General features: G+C 40.4%; 1 protein-coding gene across 1 annotated transcript in view; it reads left to right on the top strand.

The window, feature by feature from the left end:
- Positions 1 to 26,354, top strand: part of SLC26A3 (solute carrier family 26 member 3) — a 27,337-nt gene extending 983 nt beyond the window's left edge. Inside the window, exons 3-20 of the mRNA XM_007455379.1 lie at positions 1,360 to 1,470; positions 1,724 to 1,896; positions 3,280 to 3,444; positions 4,863 to 5,015; positions 5,468 to 5,550; positions 9,465 to 9,612; positions 9,723 to 9,836; positions 9,943 to 10,020; positions 13,952 to 14,047; positions 15,036 to 15,142; positions 16,435 to 16,504; positions 16,596 to 16,688; positions 18,168 to 18,263; positions 19,765 to 19,998; positions 21,447 to 21,501; positions 24,138 to 24,280; positions 24,406 to 24,471; positions 26,268 to 26,354. Coding sequence (XP_007455441.1) covers positions 1,360 to 1,470; positions 1,724 to 1,896; positions 3,280 to 3,444; positions 4,863 to 5,015; positions 5,468 to 5,550; positions 9,465 to 9,612; positions 9,723 to 9,836; positions 9,943 to 10,020; positions 13,952 to 14,047; positions 15,036 to 15,142; positions 16,435 to 16,504; positions 16,596 to 16,688; positions 18,168 to 18,263; positions 19,765 to 19,998; positions 21,447 to 21,501; positions 24,138 to 24,280; positions 24,406 to 24,471; positions 26,268 to 26,291 — 2,009 coding nt within the window. The 3' untranslated portion in view covers positions 26,292 to 26,354. The remainder of the gene's footprint in view (positions 1 to 1,359; positions 1,471 to 1,723; positions 1,897 to 3,279; positions 3,445 to 4,862; positions 5,016 to 5,467; positions 5,551 to 9,464; positions 9,613 to 9,722; positions 9,837 to 9,942; positions 10,021 to 13,951; positions 14,048 to 15,035; positions 15,143 to 16,434; positions 16,505 to 16,595; positions 16,689 to 18,167; positions 18,264 to 19,764; positions 19,999 to 21,446; positions 21,502 to 24,137; positions 24,281 to 24,405; positions 24,472 to 26,267) is intronic.

Below are 26,354 nucleotides of genomic sequence, written 5' to 3'. Positions count from 1 at the left end.
TTTTTTCTGCGGTACGCGGGCCTCTCACTGTTGTGGCCTCTCCTGTTGCGGAGCACAGGCTCCAGATGCGCAGGCTCAGCGGCCATGGCTCAGGGGCCTAGCCGCTCTGCGGCATGTAGGATCTTCCCAGACCGGGGCACGAACTGGCATCCCCTGCATCGGCAGGCAGACTCTCAACCACTGCGCCACCAGGGAAGCCCAAATTCACCCTTTTAATGTGCACAATTCAGTGTTTTTTGTGTATTCACGAGGTTGTGCAACTATCACCACTAACTAATTGCAAGACAGTTTCACTACAACCATCTCCCAAAATCTCTTGCAATCACTTCCCATCCCCCCTCCATCCATCCCTCGGCAACAACTTTCTGTCTCAATGGATTTACCTATTCTGAGCAATTCATGCAAACAGAGTCACAGAATATGTCGTCTTTTGGTCTGGTTTCTTTCACTTAGCATAATGTTTGCAAGTTTCATCCATGATGTATGGGTACTTCATTCCGTTTTATGGATGAATAATATTCTACTGTATAGATATACCACATTTTGTTTGTCCATTCATGAGTTGATGGACATTTGGGCTGTTTCCATGCTGTGGCTTTTATGAATAATACTATTATGAACACTTGTACTCAAGTTTTTGTGTGAACGTGTTTCATTTCTCTTGGGTATATACCTAGGAGTGTAATTGCTGTGTCATATAATAACCCACTAGCAATGGTGAGGGTTCAAATTTCTTCACATCCTTGTGAACCCTTGTTATTGTCTGCCTTTGTTATTTTAGCTATCCTAGTGAGCATGAAATGGCTTCTCTTTGCGGTTTTGATTTGCATTCTCCCAACGATTAATGACGTTGAGCATCTTTTCAGGTCCTTACTGACCATTTGTACATCTTTGGAGAAATGTCTGTGTAAATCTTTTGCACATTTTAAAATTAGGTTATGTGTCTTTTTATTGTTGAATTGCAAAAGTTAATTATATAATTCTGGATAATAGACGCTTATCCAAGATACGATTTGCAAATAATTTCTCCCTTTCTGTAGGTTGTCATTTCACTTTTTTGATAGTATCCTTTGAAGCACACATTTTTACATTTTGATGGGGCCCTGTTTATCTGTTTTTAATTTGGTTGCTTATGCTATAGGTGTCACTTCTAAGAAACCCATGCCTGATCCAAGGTCACAAAGGTTTACACCTAAGTTTTCTTCTGAGAGTTTTATAGCTTTAGCTCTTACATTTACATCGTTGATACATTTGAGTTAATAATTTTTAAGGTACAATCTTAAATACTTGAAGAGCCTAATGAAAACTTCTATGATCCCTTTGCATGAAATAAGGACACTGATGCTTGTGTATTTACAGGTTTAGCATTTGCTCTGCTGGTCACCATCCCCCCAAGCTATGGGTTGTATGCAGCCTTCTTCCCAGTCATAATCTACTTTTTCTTGGGCACTTCTAGACACATATCAGTGGGTAAGTGAACTACTGGGCTAATTGATCCTTACATTGCTTTTCTTTATGAATGCCATTAGCCATGCATTGTATCAATTCCAAATTGTGCAGAATCCAGGAGAGGAGTCATAGTTTCTTATAAGAATTAGGACTGGGGCTTGGGGTAGTGGGCTAGAACTCCAGACAGCAGTTTTTTTATATGCTACATTGTGGCTGAAAGACAACTGTGCTATAGGGAGACATAATGACTACAACTCGCCTTCTCTTGTATTAGGTCCATTTCCAGTTCTTAGTATGATGGTGGGAGCAGTAGTTGTGAGATTAACCCCAATAGCCGATACAGCTGATCCGACAGTCACTAATAGCTCAGTGGCTAATGATTCATCACTAGACGATCATAAGGTGATGGTGGCTGCAACGGTCACAATTCTTTCTGGAATCATCCAGGTGAGTACTCTGTCACAGAATCTACCCTCCCCAATTTATGTGTCCTGACTGGTACACATCTTTGTGGTTTTTCTCCTTCCTGCCACCCCTCCCAACTCTTCCTGTTAGTTTACATGCCTCCTTCAGTGGCACATTGGAAATAATTTAAGAAGAGTCACTCACCACAGCCAGAAGTGAAAGGGCAGATCTACTTTGCAAAGATGATTGAATGTGGGTCTAGAGAGAAGGAAAAATAAGAGTGGGGAGGCACATGTGGTGACAGGTGAAATGCTGAATTCAATAATATACCGGGGAATTTATATACTCACTAAACAGAACTCTATGCAATAGAGAAACTGGCAGCTTAGGAACTTTTTCCTTTCTAATTCCTCATTGACTATAGTCTATTTGGAAGGGATGGGCGCTTAGCGCTTTGAATTGCCCGTGTCAAAGAATTGGAGAAAGCTGAAAAGGATTATGGAGGGGTTTAAAGCCTCACTCCCAAGCCACACCCCTGTCACCATGCCTGGATTATGAAAATGTCCCTATCCTCAAGATGTTAGATAGTGAAAATGTCAGACTCCTCAAGATGTTGTCTAAGTTTACGGCTAATGATATTATTAGTTAAGACCATTCCTTAAAGAAAAAGAAAAAAAGAGTCAATTCAAACCAAGACATAAGTGGTGGGTCTTCTTGACGAACAATGGGGTCAGTTCAACAATGGGGTCCGAGTGCATCTCTGATCCTAGTGCCTTTGCAAACTCACAGCTCAGTTTGCATTCCGGGGACAGGAGTGGAGAGGTAGGCCAAGTATCTATCCATTTACTTTCTTGCAAAATCCTGAAGCTTTGGGGGAATGAACCACTTTTGCCCTCACTTAAAATCAAGCACTTTTGATGTCATGAGCAGTTACATATTTCCTAACGAAAGTCAAGCAACTTGTTTGAGGGAATCTGAATGGATGCTCGCCCATGCATATGACAGCAGCTGTAAAGGGTAACAGAAAATTCCTGGGAAAATTTATGAGGGCTGATGCTAGATAAGATTCTGCTATGAAAGGTTTATGGATGAGTCTCCTAAAGATACCACGCCTTCAAAAGAGGGAAGAGAAGAAACCTGTTAGTTCTTGGGGGTATATTGGACTGATGTGCTATTTGAACACCATGTAACATTCCACCTTGGGGTCGGCGGGGGCGGGGGGGGGCGGGTGTTGGGATGGGGGAGGGAAGCAGAGGGTGGTACCTTGCAAGGGAGGTTTTCCAAGAGGCAACAACACTTGCTTCTTCAAGACACAGGAGTGGAGGCTGAACCTCCACATTTTGAATCATTACAGTAGCTGATCCTTCAGTCTGCCAAGGTGTTCTCTGAATCTACACTAACAAAGGCTCTGCTCTCTCTTTGCAGTTGCTCATGGGGGTTCTGCAGCTGGGCTTTGTGGTGATTTATCTGTCCGAATCCTTAATTAGTGGCTTCACCACAGCTGCCGCTGTTCACGTTTTGGTTTCCCAGCTCAAATTTATTCTTCAGCTGACAGTCCCAGCACATGCTGATCCATTTTCAATTTTCAAAGTAAGTATTCCTTTTGCTTAAAAAATATGGAAATACACTAAATTCACTATCATGTTTCCAGGAGAACTTTCCTTTCGTGCCTTTGCTGCACGACTTACCTATAACCTCCAAGAAATCAACGGGCTGCGAAATGTATTCACATTAAGAAAAAGTGGCAAGGAGAACAACGCTGAAAATCTACCACAGCTACCATATATCACATCAGCTGATGTGAATAACAGAAATTAACTACCACTTCTCTTAGATTTGAGTCTTCAGTATTTTTAAAAAGAAAAAACATTGATGCCCATTATTAAAAGTTTGTCCCAAGTTTTAAAATCTTTCTCAAAATCTTATTTTGAAAGAAATGTGCTGATTGAGTGGAAGTGCTTCCCTATTTCTAAAAAGCAGGTCTTGTTCTTTTAGAATTGAAGTTCTTCTGACTCTTATGCATCTCTGTTTATAAAACAAAAGGAAATTGGCCGATATGTAAATAGAACAGTGGTTCTTTCTTCTCTCCTCTAAAGGATGTTCTGTAGAACAGAGAGCGTTCTTAGTGCCTCTGAATTTATGCATTTTTGTCCTCATTCTTTGTTTCTTTCTGAGGCTAGCTACAGGTTTGTCTCTTTTATCTTTTCAAAAATCCAGCTTTTATTTCCATCGATATTTTCTATTGTCTTTTTAGTCTGTGTTTCATTTCTTTCCACTCTGATCTTTGTTATTTCCTTCCTTTTACTGACTTTGGGCTTGTTAGTGCTTCTGTCAAGACAGTCTTTGGGAATCAGAGACAACTCCCTCCACATTGGAACCAGCCCTCTCTCACTCCTATCCAGAGCTATTCCAGAAGTGGAGTCTTTTGGGAACCATTTGGGATCCAGTTTGGACCTGCTTGAGCTGTCTGGATCCCACAGATATGGCACCCAACTGGCTTCGAGAATTGCACAGCTAGCCAGGAAACTAGTTTCCAAAAGTGACAGAGAGAGTCAACGAAGAAATATGAGGGGTCTGAACATTAAAAACAAAAAACAAAAAACCAGGAATTAAGGGGATACATGCTAAGAAAAACTACTAGAGGTCAAAGGTTATTCCCTGGACAGAGCAGTAGTGTTGATTGTGAAATAAAAAAGATGGCAACGAGACCTAAGAGCAGAAGAGACCGGTTATAAAAATGTGAAAAACATCTGAGAAAATTCAACATTAGACGAAGAGCATCCCTAAACCAGTGTGGTGACAATGTTGTGCTGACTTACCCTTCTCATATCTCCATGCTAGTCTCTACAATTACTCGTGGCTAACATGAGCAGAACAGGGAATTGCTATCAATCTGTCAGTCGTTTCACGTCTATGTTTATTTTTATCTATTTGGAATTAATTAAAAGTGTTATATCCAAATTACACATTAATGTAGCACTTGGGTGTTCTTTACTTTTATACTCTAGATACTAATTTCCATATTCTCACAAATAGAGAAGACTAATATTGCAGACCTTGTGACATCCTTGGTTATCCTGTTGGTGGTATTTGTGGTTAAAGAAATAAATCAGCGCTACAAAGCCAAACTTCCAGTGCCCATTCCAATTGAACTCATCATGGTAACTGATCATCTCAAGACTTTCTTTCATAATTCATTAGTCTTGTGTTTTTATGTCTAAAGCCCTTCACTGTCTGTAGATAAGGTTTTAGTGGGACAGGCGACCTCTCTGCAGTTTCTGGGTATCATATTTAGTATGGTTTTCTCTTTATTCAGAATTTAATAACTTGCTTTGATGATTTGAGGTTTATTCTTTCCATGTAAGACAAGGATGGGGCAGAGAGCAGACCTCTGAGAATCCTAGTGAGAGACCCATTGGAATGGAGCTGTTGTTCTCAGCTTTGGTGGTACATTAGAATTGCCTTGGGACTTTTCAAAAAGTAGCCAGACGTGAGCTTGAGATTCTTATCTAATAAGTCAAGGGGTGGCTTTTTGCAATGGTATTTTTTTTTTCAAAGCAAGACTCTTAGTTACATCTCCCATTTCTAACTTGGGCAATTTGCAACTTTGCAGACTGTGATCGCAACAGGTGTGTCCTATGGCTTTGACTTCAAAAACAGGTTTAACGCGGCCGTGGTTGGGGAGATGAAAAGTGGGTAAGTGTCTCTCTTATTATGGCATCTCCAAGCTCTAATTAGAGAGTAAGCAGTAGTGACGAACGACTCCAACCTGAAATGCATGAACTCAGCTCAGAACCCTCTCTGTATCTGGCATCCATCATGCATCCGGGAGGAGGGCTCACTACTCTCCTTCTGGGAGGGAGTCACAAAGAACATACGGTCTGCAGTTCTTAACATCAGAAAGTTTCTCTGTGTGGAAGAACTCACAAACCAGAAGAGAAGGGGCTCACACGCAAGAAAAGTGAGATAGTGAAAGTAGAAAAATAGGCAAAGTAAACTTGCTCCTCCCCTTAAAAGGAACTGAGGGAAACCAGATTTCCTTGGCCATAAATTACTATAAACAATATGTAGTGTTTTGTTTGAGGTTACTGGAGCCAAGTTCCGACAGTTCAAAGGAGACACTGAAGGAATACCTGCCACACGCTGCTTGAGCAATCCAGATGGGCACACTCTGTCCTCTCTGAAGATCAAATTCAAGACAAGCCCAGAGCAACTCTTAGCTCTGCAGAAGGATGGGAGGTGCAGCTTGTACAAGGAATTTGAAAACGTATTCCATTGCATTTATTGGATTGAGGAGGGAGATCCAGTTTTGTGCTCTTTCCTCTCTCTGCCCTCTGGCCATAGCATCAATTTCTTCCAACTTGCTTACCAAGGAAAGGTGGTATTCCTGTTAAAAAAAAAAAAAACCCTCCCTCCCTCCCCATGCTTAAGAGTATTTGAGAATTATTCCAGGAATCAGCACTTATATGCATTGCATTGTTGACTTAAAACTAACTAAATTCTATTAAAAGCAAATATATATTTTTAAGCAAAAAATATTTTTATCATCAGATAAAATTGTGTTAGACTTGTAATATTTGGATCACAAATATCACTTTTAACTTAAATGGTAGAAATTAGGCTGAAGCTGAAAGACTATTTCTAGTGTTTCTCTCCACTCTGCAACTTTCAAGTAATTATGCTTTTTTTTTTTTTTTTGCGGTACGCGGGCCTCTCACTGTTGTGGCCTCTCCTGTTGCGGAGTACAGGCTCCGGGCGCGCAGGCTCAGTGGCCATGGCTCACGGGCCCAGCCGCTCCACGGCATGTGGGATCTTCCCGGACAGGGACACGAACCCTTGTCCCCTGAATCGGCAGGCGGACTCTCAACCACTGCACCACCAGGGAAGCCCGATTATGCTTTATTTAAACATTTTGGGAGACACAAACTAGATAGATAAGTAGATACAAAATTAAAGAGGATCTTGCCAGAAAGGTTTTGAAATAAAAGGTAAGAACACTGAGTTACAATCTTAGAGACATTACTTAGTAAATATATTTTAAATGTCAATGGACCTCCCTCCATAGTGTGTGTGGGTGGGGAAAGGGGTAACTCACATTTATAGGTCATTAAACTCTACAGAGAGGCAGTGTAGCCCAGTAAGCAAACTCATGCTTTCTAGAGGCAGAGTGCCTAGGATTTACTTCAGACTCACTTCCTGATCTTGGGCAAATAACCTCTGTGCCTTAATGTCTTTGGCTGTAAAAATGGGGCTAAAAATAGCATAGGTTATTACATAGGGTTCTTGTAAGGATTAAGTGAGTTAATATGTGTGATGTCCTGAAGTGCCTGGCCTACTGTAAGTGTTCAAACTGCATTACTGCTGTTCCTAATTTAGCACCTAAATTAGGTACTAGGCACTTTACACGCTTTTTAAAAAAATTAATTGATTTATTTATTTTATTTTTGGCTGTGTTGGGTCTTTGTTGCGGCGCCTGGGCTTTCTCTAGTTGCAGCGAACGGGTGCTACTCTTCTTTGCGGTGTGCGGGCTTCTCATTGCGGTGGCTTCTCTTGCTGCGGAGCACAGGCTCTTAGGCATGCAGGCTCAGTAGTTGTGGCTCGTGGGCTCTAGAGCGTGGGCTTCAGTAGTTGTGGCGCACGGGCTTAGTTGCTCCACGGCATGTGGGATCTTTCTGGACCAGGGCGCGAACCAGTGTCCCCTGCATTGGCAGGCGGATTCTTAACCACTGTACCACCAGGGAAGCCCCTACATGCTTTTTACAGTCCCATTTTTTCTGAGTGATAATTGAGTGAGCATTTTAAATTTCTGATGATTGCAAATAGAAGATAACTGGAAGGTAACGATTGCTAATTATTGCTAAGCTGTTATTTATGAATATGACGCCTTAGAAGTGACTTTGTGAAGCCACATACACTGAATGCAAATAACTTGGCTGAAGGAAAGAGATCATTGAAATAGTAATGGAAACACAAAGGATATATTCAGATTCCAGAGGGACCCTGTAATAGTAGCTTACAGGTACTTTGTACTTTACAGTGTGTCAACAGTAGTCACATTCATTATTTATTTGACCCTCCCACAAAAATTATGAAGAAAAGAGAACAAGTGTTATTATCATCACTTTACAAATGAGGACCCTGGGGAAGTAGCAGAGCCAGGAAATGAATCAAGTTTTCAGACTGTAAATCTCCATCACACCACTCTGCCTATGGTGATTAGAGGCTAGAAAAAAAGAATGATAGCAGGCTTCTGGTTATTTTGGTATAAAATGCAGATTATAATTGTACCACTGGTTTTAGATTATATATAATATTCCAAGCTAACGTTCTGATTTATGAAAGCTGCAGAATATAAAATAATAGTATTTCTTCAAAATTAGAGCTAAAAATTTATTAACGTTCACAAAACATGAATAGCAATTTAAAAAGAGTTGAATGGACCCAATGAACTTACCTCCAATGAGTTTTAGGTCAGAAACAGATGTTTATAGGAGCTCAGCATTTTAGTAAATTGATGTTGAGTATGGGATATTTGGACTTTATAATGCAGTTAGTAAATATTATTTAACTGCTCTAAGTTCATGAGGCACAGGCACAGGAGTATCCTCTGTGACTTGAATGTTTCCCTGACACGATCTCACTTTAAATGGAAACCCACCCTCCGTCAGGGCCACAGTTGGCTCTAGAAGTTCTGTGGAGTGCGGGGCAGAGTCTAACGCCCATCTGTTTGCTAAGGGTTTTCCATGAAAGGTTATCATTATCAATGAAGGGAAGAATTTCTTGCTTTCCTTCTCTCAGAATTGTGTTTGCTCAAAGAGCCTTCATCCATGGATAGCTATTGGAGGCATAATGGGTGATACTTTGCAACCCAATGTAACAATACAAGTGGGATCTGAGACATTTTGCACAAAGCTTATATTGATCTAAGTGTACACTATAGTGTGGCTATGCTAGCAAAATCATATCAGATTTATCACTATCACTGGACTAGATATACACTCATATCAAATACAGGCGGCATTGCTTTTCAACAGTAAGATAACAGATTCCAAGGTTTTCAGTGGTGCTAAATTCTTGCTAGTCATACTCCAAAGGCACAACTCAGCCAAGATTGCATTCATTCATTCGCTGACTTGCCCAACAATTACTGACCACCTGATATATGCTGTGAAGGACCATTGTTGGTCCTGGTCATAGAATAATGAACCCCCTGCTCTGGGTCTGGATGGAGAGTTGGGGGAGAGAGGGGCAGGGATGGAAACAGGAGGCATCAAGAACTGGGGAAGCATAGAGAATCTTGCCTAACCCTGACCTTGGGGGTGAGAAAAGACTTTCTGGAGGGAAGGATAGGGATGAGGGGAATGGTTCAGGGAGAGGCAACAGAAAATTAGAAGCTGTCAAGGTGAGAGATGATGGGTGATGAGAAACAAAGAAAGCTTGGTATAGCTGGAGTATAAATTCTGGGAAAATGGTAGTAATTAAGCAAGATGTGGAGGAGGGGTAACTGGGACCTTGCTAAGGAATTTGCACTTTTCCTGAGAACAAATGGATACAGTTGAAGGTTTATAAGCAGGTTGGTGACATTCTGACTTGCTTAATTTCAATTTCAGGTTTCAGGCCCCTATCACACCTAATGTGCAGACTTTCCAAGATACCATCGGAGACTGCTTTGGCATTGCCATTGTTGGCTTTGCAGTGGCCTTCTCTGTGGCCAGCGTCTATTCCCTCAAATACGATTATCCCATTGATGGCAATCAGGTAAGTATAAACCGACGCTGGGTCTAATTAGGCAACTTTATATACTATTCTGCATGCATAATATCAATGGTGCCGCATCTAAAGAAGATTCTTCCCTGTTCTCCCATCAGGAGTTAATCGCCTTGGGAGTGAGTAATATATTCAGTGGATCGTTCAGAGGATTTGCAGCAAGTACAGCCCTCTCCAGATCAGGGGTTCAGGAGAGTACAGGAGGCAAAACCCAGGTACTGGAGGATCTTCGCTGTGAGGGTCGTCCTAGCTTGAGTCACTGGGGATGCGGAGCCCGGGGGGAAAGTTGAGTCTGTGATGAGAATGTTCTCATCTTCACAGGTCGCTGGCCTTCTCTCTGCTGTCATCGTGCTGATTGTCATCCTAGCCATTGGATTTCTCCTGGAGCCTCTGCAAAAGGTAGCACTCCTCTCTCGGACTGACATCTCTCTCCTTTGGGTGATGAATCAATGACCCTGGTTCTTAAACTGAGGAAGCACAAACTAAACTAGGGAAAATGAGGATCTACAAACTCTCAGGTCCCCTTCTTAGCCAGTACTCTATGGGCCAAAACTATTTCTTTTTCTCCTGGCACTATCTTATGAATGTTAGGAATGCAAATATCCAACAACTCTACCCTTGCAACTCATACTCTGCCTTCTCAACTCTCCTCTTCAACCGCTATGTTTGTAGCCCCAGATATAATTAATGCTTACATAGGAAGGCATCCTGGCACTGCAGCTTCGATATGGATTGACTAAAGTGAAGATTTTCTTAAAGGCTGAGGTCATCAGGGCCTCTATCAAATTCAGAGAATGGTGCCATCATCCGCACAACCTGTTCTCAGGAATACGCCCTGCAGCTCCCAGAGTTTGATTTGACTCCAAGACCAAAGCTGTCAGCTTGCTGGATGGGAGCCAACAGCTAGACTTTGACCTTGTACCTTCACCTCATGCTCCTCTGTCCATCTCTCCTGAACTGTAATTTTTGAGGGCGTAGTTTAATGCTTTGTCCACCATGGCAGCATCCAGGTTACAAAAATAACAGCGGGCCCTAGAAAATACAGGATCTGTAGGAAACCAGATGATGGCCAATACCTTGTTCTTTGTGGTGTTAATTTGACTTTGAGGGAGTACAGGGGGCACTGGCTCTAGTCCTGTAGATGTACTTCTAAGCAGCTCTGCCGCTTATTACCTGCATGTTTTGGGCAGATTACTTAACCTCTCTGAACCTCAAGTTGCCCATTTGTAAAATAGGGAGGGAAATAGTCCCCACCTCACAGAGTTGTTGCAAAAATTGAATGAAATAATGCACGTGAAGTATTTAGCCCAAGGTGTGGCACATGATAAACACTTAATAAATAATAGCCTTTTAAAAAAATTTTTATTTATTTTTGGCTGCGTTGGGTCTTCGTTGCTGTGCAGGGGCTTTCTCTAGTTGTGGTGAGCGGGGGCTATTCTTCGTTGTGGTGCGTGGGCTTATCCTTGCATGGGCTTCTTCTTGAGGTGGCTTCTCTTGTTGTGGAGCACGGGATCTAGGCACGTGGGCTTCAGTAGTTGTGGCATATGGGCTCAGTAGTTGTGGCTCGCAGGCTCTAGAGCGCAGGCTCAGTAGTTGTGGCGCACAGGCCTAGTTGCTCCGCAGCATGTGGGATCTTCCCGGTCCAACGATCGTACCTGTGTTCCCCTCATTGGTTCCCCTATCCACTGCGCCACCAGGGAAGTCCCAATGCTAGCCTTTATTGTAAAGATTATTATTGTTGTTGTTATTCTTATTCTACAAACATTCTATTATACCTCTGACTACAAAGGACATAGAGATAGGACACAGCCCACCAAAGTCTGTTGATTGTTATCTAGGCCTTTTTCCTTGTTGGTTGGTAGCTGGAACGTGAGTTTTGTCCAAGGTTTCTGGAGTCCCAGTGCAGTTATCCCGAATGTGGCCAAGCAGTGCACAGTACTCTTTGCTAAAATTATGCGTTCTTCCTATGCTAACCTACTGATTTCCAGAGGAATGGCATAAAATGGGTCAAAAAGTCACCACCAAGAAATAATGTGTATAAGAATGTATATATCAATAAAAATAAATGCACACACAGCTCCCCGAAATAGAGAATTCTGCCCTGTGTGCTTCCTCCCATGTGTATCCCTGGGCTCTACCTCACCCACTTCAATTGCGAGAAACTAAAAAAACAATTGCCATTTAAAATCCTATCTCTTTCATGAATAAACCACACCAATGACGCTGTCCAGGATGCTAATCAAAGGCCCTACTTTGTAAAGGAACCATGTGACAATTCCTTCTTAGACCATTGTGTCTATAATGTTTTTGTTTCATCTGAATAACTGGTCTACTTCTTTTTATCATATAAGGACAAAATAACCCTTCATGATAGCTAAGAATGAACGTTCCTTGAGCGCTTACTAAGCATCAGCAGAGTTCTAAGCATTTTGTTTACAATTAATCCTTTATATCAATTACAGTATGGATACCTGGTTCCTGGTAAAATGATTCCCCTTTTCCTGTCTATGGCTTCTCAGGGCTCTGTAATCTTTATTTTTCTTTAAAGAGCTCTATTGTGTATGTATTTCACTGTAAATTGTTTCAATTTTTTTTTAATTTTTAAAAAAATTTAAATGGAAGTATAGTTAATTTATAATGTTGTATTAGTTTCAAGTGTACAGCAAAGTGATTCGGTTATACACATATATGTTGTTTACCCATTTTCAAGTTGTTTTTCCATGGAATACTGACCAGGTGGTAAATAATGCCTAATGAAAAGAAAAAATATGTCTCTTCTGCAGGTGGTACTTGACATGTTTTATAGTAAAGTCCCCCAAAGCAGCAGGCTTATTGTACAGAGTACTGTGAACCTTTCACACAGCTACCATGGCAGGGGGGCAGGGCATCTACATAGCTACACTACAATATCAAAACCAGTACATTGACATCAGTACAGTACTGTTAACCAGATTCCAGACTTTATCCAGTTTCCCCCACTTTTTAACTGGTGTGCATTTGTGTGTAATTTCCTTTTTAAAGTCACTTAAGACAATATTTAGTCTTCTAAACAACAACCTGTATTCTCACAGTGAGTAAATGAGCTAGTCAGGCATTAAATTATAAACATAACTTGTGAAAATAAAAAATGTCTAGATCAGTTAAACTATATTTGAGATAGGAAAACACAAACTGTTTGGTTTTTCTTTGTGCATTTCTTTTATGGTGTGAAAGTAGTCAGTATACAAATTCCATAGTCCATTCAGAATCGAACAGCTGAATTGGGGGCAGGGGTTGGGGGCCTGTTCCTACCATTGTGTTAAAACCCAAATAAGGAAGAGAGCGTGCCATTCAGCATTTTTCACCTTAATTATCATAATTCCTGCAAGACAAATTATCTCATTTTGGCATGCCACGAAACAAAAACTTGAGCTTAGCTGACCACCCAGAGCCCTCTTCGTGACTCTACTGTTCAGGGGTATCACCATCAGGCTTCTTAAAGGAGGCTGTGTTACTGCCTTTCACTCACTAGTTCACCCACTCATTCGCTGAATAATTATGAAGCCCCTCCCACGTGCATTTACCACAGTAGGTTCTGGGGATCTAGTAGGGAACAAGACAGATAAGGTTCACACTGTCCCAGAGAGTCGGCGTCAAATCTTTGCGAACCTCTCTGTGATCTTCGGCTTCCTCTTACTAAATGACATGATTACTGATCATCATCCAAGGTTTGAATTCTGATTCCAAGACCCCAAGCTCCCCAAGTTTCGTTTTTTTTTTTAAATATTTTTTTGATGGGGACCATTTTTAAAGTCTTTATTTAATTCGTTACAATATTGCTTATGTTTTACGTTTCGGATTTTTGGCCGTGAGGCATGATCTTATCTCCCCGACCAGGGATGGAACCTGCACCCCCTGCATTGGAAGGCAAAGTCTTAACCACTGGACCACCAGGGAAGTCCATCCAAGTATTTTTTTTAAACAAAGAGCAACCCCCTCTCCCTACCTACAGTAAATAGACATACACTAGACCACCTCTGCTTGGGAAGAATTTCTTTTGGTCATAGGTCTTCAGATCTGCCTTTCTCTGACCCAAGGTACAGGCGAGTAAATGCTATCAGATCATCTATGGCATGTCCCTGTCACTGTGGTGGGGACAAAATCATGGCTGGGGACAGCTCACCGTCCCGGGTCTGGTGTATCGTGCATGGCATCGCACACCAGAAAAGGGTGTATCCTTTGATAGGCCTTGAGGCCCTGGAAAGGACTCACTTATTTACAAGCTTCACCTTTGCTTCTCTATGGTTATTGGATTATCTCAAAGTACATCTGCTCTTTATGTTTTTCACAGTCTGTCCTGGCAGCTTTAGCCCTTGGAAACTTGAAAGGAATGCTGATGCAGTTCACAGAAATACGAAGATTGTGGCGAAAGGATAAGTATGATTGTGTAAGTAGAGGCGATGGTATTTGAAAGAGAGGAATCAGAATGACATTTTAATGCTGAAGTAAAATGCATATTTATATTGCAAACAAAGTGAAATTTTGTTTCTATCTGTCTGTTCAAATAACCTGAGTTTCTTTTATTTGCTATCCTGAAACTACATACTCTAATGATTATTCTCTGGGATTTTAATGTAAAAGGATGAGCTACTTACAAGTAGGCAATGGTCCATGAAACACAAGGAGAGAACTTCTTAGATCTGTTCTAAAACTTCTTGAAGTCACCTCTAACACCACAGAAACTCTCTGAATCTTAGGGTATGCATTGCTTCTGTTCTTCATTACATCATATGTTAGTTTCCAGAGAATCTGTGAAGAAAAATTCTGAACGTTCCTTTTGGAAACACTCTATAAAGGCTCCCCTCGCTCTCAGCATGCCTTACAATGAGAAGCCCATGCCCCTAATTATATCAGGGTCAAAGACTGTGGTGTAAAAAGGCTTGTTAACATAGCTTATGGTACTTAACAAGCATAAAGTAATAAACCACACTTGGTTTAGTTTTGCTGCTGATAGATCAGTGTTAGGGATTTTAACACTTTTTTGGCATGCTAGGAGTCTGGTAGAGACAGTAGCCTTTAATTAAATCAGAGGACCAAAAGTAAGAGACTGGCTCTACCAATTAATTTGCTGATTTTGACAAAGAGCAGCTGGTTCGGGAATTTTCGCTGTGACAGATTCGATCATTTCCTTAACTGGCTCAGGGATGAGATTAGAAATGGATACACTCTCTTGGGATTTTTGAAAAGATTTGCTTGTGTTTCTGCAGCTCAGAACCCGAGCCAGCAGAAATGACCTCAAGGCAGGTCCCTTCTGCTGTGCACTCCCAACTTCTGCTTTGGACCCTAGAAATTCATGCTTTCTTATAGCTCTGGACCTAGGACACTGTACTTAAATGAGAGTAAACGGTGGTGTATGTGTTGCCTTCTTTTGACAGCTAATTTGGGTCATGACCTTCATCTTTGCCATTGTCCTGGGCCTCGGTTTAGGCCTGGCTGCTAGTGTGGCGCTTCAGCTCCTGACTATCGTCTTCAGGACCCAGTTGTAAGTGCTCATTGTGGTCTGCATCCTTGCAGGCTTTGACCTGCCCAGGTAGGAGGAGAAAAAAACCTGTCACTTGTTAAGGGAAAAGCAGTTTAGTTGATAGGTATGCAAATCTATCAAGATTGGCTAAGCCTGGGATTTCCCTGGTGGTCCAGTGGTTAAGACTCCGAGTTTCCACTGCAGGGGCTGAGGGTTTATCCCTGGTGGGTAACTAAGATCCCACGTGCTGTGCCGTGTAGTGAGAGGAAAAAGAAAAAAAAGAAGAGAAGAGAAGATTGGCCAATCTGTTCTGCCTCACCCCAAGGCCTGAGGGTGAAAGAATGGCCCAACCTTAGAGCATCAGCCAGATCCCACCAGTTATTGGTCTGCTCCTTGCTTTGACACCAATTCAAAGAAATCATAAATCTCTGAGTCTGTTTGCCCAGCTGTAAACTGGTGGTAATTCTATTCTGAGCAGGTTTACTGTCTTTGTCTCAGACTTGTTAAACACGGGAAAGTGTTTCTGAGAAGATTCTGAGATTCTCCGTGTCTGGGGGAGTGTTGTTGTTCCTCTGGATGGGTTGTTAGATTGGACTCCCACCTGAAAATCAAGGAGCTGGATTAGAGAACTTCTCAAAGGCCCCTCTCATCCTCTACTTAGAATTCTTGATTTTTAACAGAATTCCAAACAGAATTCCAGTCCAAACATCTTTGGATTCTTAAATCTCTGCCATGTAATGTCACCACCGTGTGGTCACTCAGCCTATGTTGGATTACATGGCATGACAGAGAGATAAGGCTTGTTGGGATCTAAGGTGTTCTAGAACAGAAGGTGTTATCATAGTTAAGGTTGATCCTGGACTGACGGAACACATTTACATTGAAATGTTCCTGCACTTGTTTATTCACTTATATTTTCATTCATTTCTTGGGGACCCATCAAACACAGAGACAAACTGAGTGGTCACAGGCAAATCATGATACTTCTCCATGTCCTTATCTATACAACAAGGTGACTGTATCTGCCTTATTTCACCCACTAACTGATATTCAGAATCAAAATGGCAAAGCATATGGAAGTGCTTTGTAAACTGGATGTGGTAAATGGGAGGAGAGGCGCGGTCCCGGGAGCTGTGGGAGGGTCAGTCAAAGAAGGTGTTTGCCCCCCAGGGCATGATGGAGTGAGGATTCCCCAACCTTTAAAATTTGGAAAAGTGAGCCTGCTTTGGGATGCTGGGAAAACATCGACGTTAGCCTCATAGGCCTAACATATATGCATGAATGATTCACTCGGTGTTGATTTTTCTCTACAGTCCCAAGTGCAGCACGCTGGCTAATGTTGGAAGGAGCAACATCTATAAGAATAGAAAAGATTACTCTGAAGTAAGGAAAACTCATATTTCTCTTTGATTTGCTAAATGATATTAATATAAATCTAATGGGCACCATCTACTATGACTTCTCTGCCTTACAGATGTATGAACCAGACGGTGTGAAGATTTTCAGATGTCCATCTCCTATTTACTTTGCAAACATTAGTTTCTTTAAGCAGAAACTTATCGATGCTGTAAGGTTTGGGGTTATTAATTTTTTTTAATTCCACTGAACATCTAGGAAAGAAATGCTCGTTCTGTAACAGGAGTGTCATTCATTTCAAATATGTTGAGGCTGGGTTGTGTTTGTGTTTTTGTATCCTGTGTCCCAGGGCAGGTGGAACTACATTATAAGGTTTGCGGTACGCGGGCCTCTCACTGTTGTGGCCTCTCCCATTGGGGAGCACAGGCTCCAGACGCGCAGGCTCAGCGGCCATGGCTCACGGGCTCAGCCGCTCCGCGGCATGTGGGATCTTCCCGGACCAGGGCACGAACCCGTGTCCCCTGCATAGGCAAGCAGACTCTCAACCACTGCGCCACCAGGGAAGCCTGAGACTTTTTGTATAAGGTCCAATATAGAGACCCTTTTTATTAAATTCTGCTGTAAAGTAAAAAGATTTACCACAAGATTTTGGGCTGCTGGTTTTTAATAGATGTCTCCTACAGATTTTCTTTGGGAATCAACTTCAGAAACAACACGAGTCCTTAATATTTGACTGCATCCTTGAAGAGATTCAGGATAGCAAATGAATACTTATAAGTGAAATGAATAAATATAATATAAATGAATACTTAACACTAAATAACTACTACTGTCCCTGGTGGACTGGAGAGAAGCTGACAAAGAAGCAGACTTTAAGGTTAAGAAACAAAAGCTCAGCACTCACTCTTTCACATGCCTTCTGGTCCTTGCATAGAGCTTCTGCCTTAAACCCTAACTATTTTTACTCATTTGTTATGCATCAAATATCTTTCTACCCAACAATTTTTTTTTTTTACAAAAATGGGATCATACTGTCTATCTGGCTTTAGATACTGTCCTTTTCACTTATCTTTCCATCTCACTACATTTTTTGTCAATGATTTTTTTATTACACAATTTGATCCTTCTTACTTATTACTCTGGAGCTAAATATTACCACAATAAGAACACATTTGTTTTGAAAAGGGGAAAAATGATCGTTACCCTCAGATCTAATACTAAAAGTATAAAATAAGGTATATAATAGTAGATATTATAAAATATAATCATATAAATTTTAATAGAATAAAAAGTATCTAGAAGCAGGATACTAATTAGATGCCACTCATATTCAACAAATAGAAAAAATAAAATAAAATTCCCTAAGGGTTGTGTGGGCCAAAAACAAAAACTTCAAATAGAATTTAGACCCATTAATGGATACTTTAGGGATAAAACCTGGGTGGTACAGAGGTTTTTGAATGTTAACTGCATACAGGCTGAGCAGACCATAGGTCTGATACAATGCTCTCAATGATGATGTTTGGACCACTTGTAAATTTTATTTCAAATATCTGCTTTATGTGCCCCAATCCCTCAACCCATCCCACTTAATTATGCTATATAAGTAGAATTATGCTATTAATTAGAATTATGCTATGTAAGTAGCAGAATATTCAGCATTCTTGTAACACAGCAATGGGCTTTTCAGGTTGGCTTTAGTCCACTTCGAATTCTTCGCAAGCGCAACAAAGCTTTGAAAAAAATCCGAAAACTGCAGAAGAAAGGCCTGTTGCAAGTGACACTGGTAAGCTTCTTGCCCACATTTCAGCATATTATAGCTAAAAGCTTAGTAAAATGTAGTTCAAGAGGTTGGTTCCATTCCTTTAAATGAAATGCCGGATAAACAAGGTACTTCGTGTGTCAATTAGTGTCATGTTTTTAAGGGTCTCCTTAAAATTGTATTCTCCTAAGAAATTTTTTTTTTTTTTTTGCGGTATGTGGGCCTCTCACTGTTGTGGCCTCTCCCATTGCAGAGCACAGGCTCCGGATGCGCAGGCTCAACAGCCATGGCTGACATGCCCAGCCGCTCCGCAGCATGTGGGATCTTCCCGGACCGGGGCTCGAACCATGTCCCCTGCATTGGTAGGCAGATTCTTAACCACTGCGCTACCAGGGAAGCCCAGTACTATACTGTCTTGATTACTGTAGCTTTGTAGTATAGTCTGAAGTCAGGGAGCCTGATTCCTCCAGCTCCCTTTTTCTTTCTCAAGATTGCTTTGGCTATATGGGGTCTTTTGTGTTTCCATACAAATTGTGAAATTTTTTGTTCTAGTTCTGTGAAAAATGCCATTGGTAGTTTGACAGGGATTGCATTGAATCTGTAGATTGCTTTCGGTAGTATAGTTATTTTCACAATGTTGATTCTTCCAATCCAAGAACATGGTATATCTCTCCATCTGTTTGTGTCATCTTTAATTTCTTTCATCAGTATCTTATAGTTTTCTGCATACAGGTCTTTTGTCTCCTTAGGTAGGTTTCTTCCTAGGTATTTTATTCTTTTTGTTGCAGTGGTAAATGGGAGTGTTTTCTTAATTTCTCTTTCAGATTTTTCATCATTAGTGTATAGGAATGCAAGAGATTTCTGGACATTAATTTTGTGTCCTGCAACCTTACCAAATTCATTGATTAGCTCTAGTAGTTTTCTGGTAGCATCTTTACGATTCTCTATGTATAGTGTCATGTCATCTGCAAACAGTGGCAGCTTTACTTCTTCTTTTCCGATTTGGATTCCTTTTATTTCCTTTTCTTCTCTGATTGCTCTGGCTAAAACTTCCAAACCTATGCTGAATAAGCATGGTGAGAGTGGGTAACCTTGTCTTGTTCCTGATCTTAGTGGAAATGGTTTCAGTTTTTCACCATTCAGAATGATATTGGCTGTGGGTTTGTCATATATGGCCTTTATTATGTTGAGGTAAGTTCCCTCTATGCCTACTTTCTGGAGGGTTTTTATTATAAATCGGTGTTGAATTTTGTCAAAAGCTTTTTCTGCATCTATTGAGATGATCATATGGTTTTTCTCCTTCAATTTGTTAATATCCTTGCATTCCTGGGATAAACCCCACTTGATCACGGTGTATGATCTTTTTAATGTGCTGTCGGATTCTGTTTGCTAGTATTTTGTTGAGGATTTTTGCATCTATGTTCATCAGCGATATTGGCCTGTAGTTTTCTTTTTTTGTGACATTTTTGCCTACAGTGTTTTTCTTGGTCACAGTTCTTATGCATATTAGTATCCTCTCTTGCAGAAAGGATATATATGTATTGTTGATGGCTTTAAAGATTGTGATGAAGAGCTGGACAATGATAATATAGAAGAACTGGATCAGCCCATCAATACCACAGACCTGCCCTTCCAGATAGACTGGAACGCTGATCTTCCTTTCAACATCGTGGTCCCTAAAATCAACCTCCACAGCCTCATTCTTGACTTTTCAGCAGTGTCATTTCTTGACATTTCTTCAATGAGGGGTCTCAAAATGGTAATTTCTTTTTTCTGAATGGAAACAGCTAATCGTCACTAAAGGTAAAAAAAGGTGTATTTGTGGAAGGATGCTCCTTTAGATAACACATGCTTAAGTAGAAGTAAATTTTAATCTTAGAATATTTCATGGAGGGAGTGCAGGTGGGGCATGTTCAGAGAACTCTTTAAAAGTGCATTTCCCATGAGACTGCATATAATTTCTAATGTATGCTTATAGACAACAATGCTCATAATCCTATTAAATTCCAATTCTGCAGTGCCTTCAAATACTTGGGGGTGTTGTATCTAAACTGTCCTGAAATAGAGGAGGTCTTCGGAAAAAGTGGAACAAAAAAGTGGCCTTTTGTTTTTATCCTCATCTGTCATAAGCCAGTGAGATTTCACTTGACTATATAACAATGTGTGTGTGTTTTTTAAAGTAGATATGCAAAAGAATAAATGTCACATGTGATTTTAAAACAGAACTTGTAACAGTCAGGTTGCAGGCTGTTTTCTTTGCACAGTTTCGTCAGCATTTCTAAAATAATGAGTTTCTAACAGAAATGCAGAAACAGATATCAAGAGAATTTAAGAATTCCAAGTCCCCCTCTTTTGCCTGTTTTTTTTTTTTAATAGAAATCTGCCTACATAAAAACTGACCTAAGATCTATTAAGTATGGGTGAACTGGATATAAAATTCAAAAATAGGATCAATTTTATTTCCTTCCAACTATCTTTAAAAAAAATCTAAACATCACATAACTTTTGAGATTGCTTGCCTTTTCTTTTTCTTTGCTCCTGTCTGTTTATTTTAGCTTTGGAGGAGAAAATACACAAAAAGCTTATGTTTTGATCTTGGCAGTATAGCACAAAGGACGGGGACTCTGCCTTAGGTTTCCTTAAGGTCCTAATTCTTACTTCAGCCCACTAGAGGCTCTAAAAGTGTCTACTGATGATAATAGTGATACTAATGATCGCTAAACTGATCAACAGTACAAGATACTTTTCTTTTATGACCTTTCTCATATCACTACTGGCCTTTGTTCTTAGCCTAAAGACCAGGAAAATGGATAAAGATTCATTGGTGCTAGATACCTCCAGGCACTGTGGACAGGAATAAAGAACAATGTGTATGGGTCATGGGGTTTTTTAACTTTTATATAGATGAAAGCTCTAAGTCAAGATCATCCCATAGAAGAAACTTTAAAAATTAAATCAGAGTTCATCTTGTGAGTCAAGGCAGAACATTTTCCCATCATCCTTCCTTAGAGTTCCTTCCTTTGGATTTCTTTCTTTCTGTCATAGAGCCTTGTTATTAACTTTAGTATCTCTACACTATTGTCTCTTTTCAAAATGTAAAAGGCTCTGAAAGCAACATATCACCCTAAGACACAATTATGATAGTTTTCTTTATGATTCTGACAAGTGGAACTGTTCCCTAAGGAAGATCTACTTTCTTTTTAACAGATCTTGCAAGAATTTATCAGGATTCAGGTAGATGTGTATATTGTTGGAACTGATGGTAAGTTGTTTTGTTTTTATATTCTGACAATTTCTTCACTGCTCTCAATCTAGACAGCTTCTCTAAAGAACAGGCACTTTTTATGATCACCAAAAAGGAAATCTACTTTGTAGATTTCCAATAGAAATCTCTAGGGAACAGCATATTTATATTTGAGTTGTGTCAATATGTAATTAACTTTACAGTTTGAATCCTAGTTTAACAGGCAGCAAAGGAGTGAATATGTAACCACTGTTTACCCTAAACTTCCTAGAAAAGTAGGCTTGTTTTCTCTTTTCCTCACCTCCCTTGATTCATCGGCCCATAATTACCTGGTTTCTGCTTCACCTCACTGATGAGGTTGCCCTTGCCAAGGTCATCAGTGATGTCCAGGTTGTCAAGATCAACCACCCCCATCCCAGCCTCATTCTCTTGGAGCTTACTTTAGCACTGAGGTACCTTTCTTTAGCCTCTGTCTCCCTGACTTCTGCAAGACCATTCTTCTGAGTCCTTTCCCACCACTCTCAGAGCTCCACAGTGTCTGACATTGTTTCCTCTCCACACCGCAGTCGGTCTTCCCCAAGGTTCAAACCTAAACCCTATGGTTCTAATTCTATCAACTCTTTCTAAGTCAATCTCTTAGTATGCTTATGACTGCAAGTATGTCTACAGGTTAATGAATCCGCTAACTACACCTTCAGCCCAGACCTTTCTTCTGAGCTGCAGACGCCGTATTCAACCATCTGGATGTCCTCCAAGTACCTAAGATACATGTATTCAAAACTAAATATATTACCTTCCCTCCCCAAACTACTCCTTCTCCTTTTCTATCTTGATCACTGCATCACCACATACCCACCCAGTTGCCCAAAGTAGAAACCTTGGAGCCGTCTTTAATTTCTCTTCCCCATCCCTCTATATTCAGTGAGTCACCACAAATATTCCCTAGTGAATCACTCTTCCTCTCCATTTCTACACCCTTAATCCAGATCCTTATCAGTTCTCATCTAAGTCCTCTGCCAGAACTAATCAGTGTCCTTGTCCATGCCTAGAATATTCTCCCATCCCATTTTCTAACTCATCCCATTAATCTTTCTCATGAAACTTATAGTCTAGTGGGAAAGCCCGATAATTAACAAATAAAAAGATATTTCAGGTAATAAGCACTGTGAAGAAAAGAGCAGGGTTAAGAGATATAGAGCCACAGGGGTAGTGCTATATTAGACAGGTGATCAAGGATGTCCAGTAATGCGACATTTGAGCAGCGACTGGAATGAAGTGAGGGAGTCAACCTTGACAGTATCTTGGGGGAAAGCATTTTAGGGAGGGGGAGGACAAGTGAAATTGAGGGAGGCGTGAAATTGGCATCTTTAATCTTTTGCTCTCTACTGGCTCCTCTCCATAAAATCTACAGATATACTCTAGTTTCGAGGCTTCCTTATAATTAAAAATATTCTCTTAATCTCAGTAACCCTTTAATCTCTTAAACAATTTTATTCTTTCTCCATCATCCCAGGTTTTTTAAGATTGTCCTTTCCTGCTGCCTCTGCTGCCTGGCATCCCTCTTGGTCCTCAACTAAGATCATCACCTTCCCTCTAACTGCACACCACCACCCACCTGCATCCTGGGTTCTGGCAACCACAATGCCCTCCTCTCTCCCTCTCCCTCAGACACTGCTAGGTCTTGTCGATATTGAAAGTTTGCCTGTGAACAGACTTTCCCACCTCCACCCTTTCATGCCTTCTCTTCATCCTTCTTTCTCCAGATCCTAGGCATTCTTTTAAACGGTATCTGCTTCATCAAGTTTTCCCAGAATCCTGCCAAGAGGAAACAACCTTTACCCTTATTTCTCTGAATTTTCATAGCACATGATCTGTGCCTCTCTTATTCATTCTTCAAAAATCTGAGGACCTACCTTGTGCTAGGCATTATTTAAGACCCCCAAAAAAATTAAAGAAAAAAATCAGATTGTTTCCTGCCTTTATGATTCTACAATTTCCCTTTCATTAAGATAGTGCTCTACCTTCACTCCAGGACAAGATTCATGTCTAACTTAGGTTTTGGTCCTTCGTATTACCCAGCCAGAGCTTTGCATATAGTAGACATGATGTAATATTTGGTTATCTGTGCAAACAACGCTGGTTAGTGCCTACAAGAATAGAATTCCTCAAAGATGACTGGAGAGGTAATGTACGGTGCCAAGGAAGATGTTTTCTGATAGTACCCAGCACCTTTGGGAAAATGGACTAAAGCAAGTAACTAGTAAATCCAGAAACATGGCACTGGTCCATAAGTATACGTTCTATTTTGGCAGAATCTCAGCTTTTAGTAATAAGCTACATTTGATGCTCCAGTCATTAACAAGGGAGATTAACTCACAAGTCTCCTGCCTAAAAGTTTTTCTCATTTGAACCTTTTCCTTCTTTGTTTTCACATGAACACATTATATGTGTAATTTTCTTAGAAAGGTGTCCTTTAGTTACAGAAGACATCGTACTAATGGTACACTGGTATCGTACCATTGCAACCCCCAAACACTTAACCAAACATCAGTGAAATGCACATTTGCAAATATAAGTTCAAATCCCCAACCTCAAGGAGAAACCCATAGCCAAACAATTACTTCTTCCTGTTATTCTTTCTTTCATCTCTTCAGATGACTTCATTGAGAAGCTTGCACGGTGTGAATTTTTTGATGATGAAGTCAAGGACTCAATATTCTTCTTAACAATCCATGATGCTGTTTTGCATATTTTGATGAAGAAAGATTACAGTACTTCGAAGTTTAATCCCAGTCAGGTACCAGCTTTTCGGCGACTTTCACATTTGTAATAACCAACCATCTGTGCTTCCCTTTATTTCCCTTTATTTTTCAACATTAAAAAAATATATTCCTAATCCATATTTCCATCCTGGTTTTTCAGGAAAAAGAAGCAAAATTTGATTTCACCATAAACACAAATGGAGCATTACGTAATCGGGAATGTCAGGTAAGATTCCTCAGCAGGTTTACCTGTATCTAGACATTAGGACAAAAAACTTTTAAAAATAGTGAGGCCTCTTCCAGCTCACTGCAGAAAGTCCAGCACCTGTTTGAGCCTCTGTGCCTCATCCCTACAAAACTGAAGCAGTAACAAAAAAAGAAAAAGAAAACTGAAGCAACGTCAATCTCATAGGGACTCTGGGGGGAAATAAGCTCAGACCAGTACCAAAAAAGGATGGAAAATAGTGATACTCGATCTCTTAGCGCAATATTGAGCATAGAGAGAGAGAATGTTTTATGTTTTCAAAGTACTTACAACAAAGATCTTATTCTGGTCTTGTCAATCCATGAGGCAGGGAAGGAATTACTGTTTTCATCTACAGATGAATTCGTGATGGAGCTGAGAAGCTAATGTACACCTCCTGACCCCCAGATGCATGGGAAGCCCCTAGACAGTGCCTAGCCCAGCACTGAAAGTTAGGTTCCTTTACTTCCTTACTTGAAACAGTTGCCAAATCATCATTTAACTGGATAGTGCCATTTCATTCTAGAATATTCACTCCTATAAGGGACTGTCTCTAGTTTGGGAAAAGCAGAACTACAAATCAAAATGGGTATCTGCTGTAAGGCAAGTGTATGGTAGGTGCATTACATTCATGATCTCAATCTTTACAACAATATGCAAAGAAGATATCTTCATTTCACAAATGAGGAAATTAGAAGGGCTCAGAGAGCTTAACTAATTTGCTTAAGGTCACACACTAAAGTGACAACAACGGATTTGAAGCAAGATCTGTCTGATGTCAAGATCTATGTTCTGTACACTATGTTATACTGGCTGTTTCCTTTGGTGAAAAACTAATGGATGTGAGGGTCCTGGGAAAGAATCTAATGATTGTCTTCAAGTACGGGAAGTGGCTGGTGGTATTTCTCTTATTTGAAGAAAGGTCTAAGAAGAATAGCAAAAAGGAATTTAAATTAGAAATGAAGCAATGTATAGCATAAGATAAGCCTGGATGATTACTAAGAGTTTTATCAAACAGAAAAAGGTTAGATGAAAAAGCCATTCCAGAAAATTAGACCTGGTGGGGGAGAGGAGAGCCATGATTCTGTTTCCCAGAGCTGTTTTCCAGAAAACCCCACATCTAGCACCTTGCCTGAGGCCCCCATAAAGAGAGCCTTACCAGAAACCCTCTGCCCAGTTGCTGGATTCAGAATTGTCACCAAGCTTTAAAGGATCAAGTATAGGAACAGAATTTAAATCTGATGTCCAATCAAAGCTTTAGAACCAACTGTCAAACAGAATGTAGTCAATACCATCCTGTACCTATTTCCCTATATTTAAACAAAAAGAAATATTTAACACGAGCTCTTTGCATTACTTAGAGGAAGATAAATCAGCAGTCATGGTTAGGCCACCAGTAGTGACTCATGTAAAAGCTGAGTGTCCCTGACCAGCACACTTGGCCCCTTTGAGTTTGTATGGCCCCTGTAACAAATGTGTGAAGAAATATATTACTACAACACATTATATTCTTATTTTGGTTAAGTTAAATTAGGCCTTTGAAAGATACACTTCTATTACAACATGGTATCACGTGGTTCTACGTTAACCGAGTAGTCGTGGAAGGTATTTGATCATTAAAATTGAAGACAAAAAACTTGTTGGTGACTCTGGTAAATTCTAGCTCCCAATTTTAATCAGATTGACCACATTTACTCTTTTTAAATACAAGATATGATTATTAAGAGGGATAGAACTTAACAAGTCTTTTAAAGCAAGAACTTTCTGTCTTCTTCCAGGTACCCACTGAAACAAAATTCTAATCAAAATATAATTCAGAGGGATCCTCATCTGACTGTCACATAAAGAACAACTTTATACCCAGA

The sequence above is a fragment of the Lipotes vexillifer genome, unplaced genomic scaffold, assembly GCF_000442215.2.
Source record: "Lipotes vexillifer unplaced genomic scaffold, Lipotes_vexillifer_v1.1 scaffold1578, whole genome shotgun sequence".
Lineage (NCBI taxonomy): Eukaryota > Metazoa > Chordata > Mammalia > Artiodactyla > Lipotidae > Lipotes > Lipotes vexillifer.
The sequence above is the reverse complement of the archived record's forward strand: the minus strand, read 5'-3'. Positions and strand labels throughout refer to the sequence as shown.